The following is a 2,509-nucleotide window of genomic DNA, read 5'->3' as shown; positions in this document are numbered from 1 at the left end:
GGGGACTACTGCTTGGAGTTGTGGAGTTTGTGCCTGAACAAAAGTATCAGCAAGAGGGGTAAAAGGTGGCTGAAATCTATCAGGCAATTGGGGTCAAGCCTGGAAGGAGGAAGAGACACCTTTTTCTAATTGGTCTGCCCATAGGGGGCACTTTTCCCGATTGTTCTGCTCATCAGAAGAGCTTTTTGCTAATCATACCGAGGCACTGTGTGCGCACCCGCCCGCCCACCCCGCACAGGTGATGCTGGACTTCCTGAAGGCAAGACCAACTTTGAAGAAGGAAGTCCCATCTAAGAAAAAAAAAAAAAAATATATATATATATATATATATATATATATGTACATATAATGTTTACATATATATAAACAACCACCCATTAGAATTCCAACCAGCGCACTTAATGTTTATTGACAGACTACACAGAGATCAGTACTAGCCCTAGAGCCGATTAGAAAGAAGGTGATGAGCCATCATTTTTTCCAGGTTCGCAACCCTCATTGCTACCTCCTGTTGATTGCTTCCCGCTCCCCAAGCCCTGGGCTGGTCGCCTTATACAGACGCGATCTCATACCTGCCTCACAACAACCCTAGGGATAGGCACTACTTTTTTCCATTTCACAGACGAGGAAATAGCTTGGCAGAAGCAACGTGGCTTGCCCCGAGTCCTGAGCTAGAAAGTGCAGAAACCTGGGAAATCGGGAGCAGCCTCGCAGGCCCTCCCTCGCACGGGAAATCCTGGGCACTGTAACCGTCTCTTGGAGTCCTGCAGGCTCGCACGCACCATCTTCAGGCGCCTGACTTTTTGCGGAGTCGGGTTGCGGACAACAGTCCGGGTTCCCCGGGGACAGTGGGCCTGCACTGACTTTCTCCCCGCCCGCCCGCAGGCGTGAAGACCCCCTTGTGGAAGAAGGAACTGGAGGAGCCCCGGGCCAGGGAGGAGGAGGCGGAGGCAGCGGAGGAGGGGTCGGAGGAGGAAGACGAGGGGAGGCCGCTGCAGGAGAGCGCAGCCGAGAGCGAGGCGGAGTGCGGGGGCGCGGAGAGCAGCGAGGGACGAGAACGCGGCTCGGTGTCCTACAGCCCGCTGCGCCAGGAGTCCAGCACCCAGCAGGTGGCGCTGCTGCGGCGCGCGGACAGCGGCTTCTGGGGCTGGCTCAGCCCCTTCGCGCTGCTCGGCGGCCTGGCGGCCCCGGTGGACAGGTGAAGGCGCGCGCCGGGGCCCTGGCAGGAGGGGATGGCGCGCTGTACTGAGAGTCCGTGTTTCCGCCCGCAGGAAGCGGATCCTTCCGGAGGAGCCGTGCGTGCTGGAGACGCGGCGCCGGCCACCACGCGGTGGGGGATGTGCACGCTGCGAGATCCTTTTCTGCAAGAAATGCAGGAACCTGCACAGCCCCCCCGCTTACGTGGAGCACTGTATTCTGGAGCACCCAGATGTAGGTGAGGTGCGGGCTTAGGGAGGGGGACCCGGTGCGCCCCCACTCACAGCCTTTGTGCTCTCCATCCTCGCCTGACCCCAAACTCCCCTCAAATTTCTATCTCCTGACGCGGAGCGCTCTCCAGCACATCCCACAGAGCTGCTCCTTAAAGCTGCCCTCCCGTAGCGCCCACTTAAGCAAGCAGGTCCACTGTCGATGCGGGGCTCCCACCTGTCATCTAGCGCCCACCTAATGCAGAGCTCAACCTTACCAGGAGCCCTATTCCTTCCATAGTGCCCCCAAGGGCTACCCTGCACCCTGCAGCACCCAGTGCCTACTGCCCACCTGACTCGTATCCCCTGGCACGGCCTCACATTCATCTCTGGGTATTTCAGGTCCTTTTAGCCAGCTGGGCAGAGGCATCGCCTAGAGGAAATAACCTCCAGGTTTCCTTACTCCCCTGAGAAACCTGCCCCTTCCTCTCAAATCATTCAATAAAGCCTCTAAGCAAAATGTCAGTGCCTTTAGGTGGGGGCAGGGTGGCTCTGGGAAGGGTGATGAAATTGACCCTCCTTCCCCTCCCCAGAGGTTCAAGCCAGAGGGAAAAGGGCAGGCCAAGAGCCTCCTCCCTCTGCTCCTCCTCCCCCAGGACAGGGTGGAACAAAGCACTTGCATCTAAGGCAGTCAAAGGCCATTCTCCCCACTTCGCAGAGGAAAAAAAAAAAAACAACAACAAAAACCAAAAACAATGGCACAGAGCCAGGAATGCCCTGGGGAGCTGAGGGCTTATCCTTGCCAGACCATTCTTTTCTTCCTCTGGAAGCCTGGTCTGGCTGAGGTCAATGAGTGCACAAATGAGGCACTGGCAGGTGTGTAGAGCCGGGAGGACTACTGAACCAGGTGCTAAAACGCTGATACTGGCTGAGGCAGAAGACAGGGTGGCTGGGGGAGCTGGTTCTTTCTCCAGAAATCCCAGCTATTCTTGGCCAGCCAGCAGGAGCTTCTGGAATGCTGTGTGTGTGGCCTGGAGAATGGGGCCGCTGTGAGCACAAGGCCTCCCCCAGACTGCAGATCCCCCAGCGTCTGCAGCAGTGCA

At 57.3% G+C, this 2,509-nt stretch overlaps 1 protein-coding gene across 1 annotated transcript; it reads left to right on the top strand.

The window, feature by feature from the left end:
* Positions 1 to 863: 863 nt before the first annotated feature.
* CUNH17orf50 (chromosome unknown C17orf50 homolog) lies at positions 864 to 2,111 on the top strand (the record flags this gene model as incomplete). Its single annotated transcript, XM_011387256.2, has 2 exons — positions 864 to 1,198; positions 1,272 to 2,111. Coding segments are annotated over 2 exons (516 nt in total), but the record flags the coding sequence as incomplete, so codon positions are not given.
* Positions 2,112 to 2,509: the final 398 nt, after the last annotated feature.

The sequence above is a fragment of the Pteropus vampyrus genome, unplaced genomic scaffold, assembly GCF_000151845.1.
Source record: "Pteropus vampyrus isolate Shadow unplaced genomic scaffold, Pvam_2.0 Scaffold1000002620, whole genome shotgun sequence".
Classification (NCBI taxonomy): domain Eukaryota; kingdom Metazoa; phylum Chordata; class Mammalia; order Chiroptera; family Pteropodidae; genus Pteropus; species Pteropus vampyrus.
This window is presented reverse-complemented; position numbering and strand designations above follow the sequence as displayed.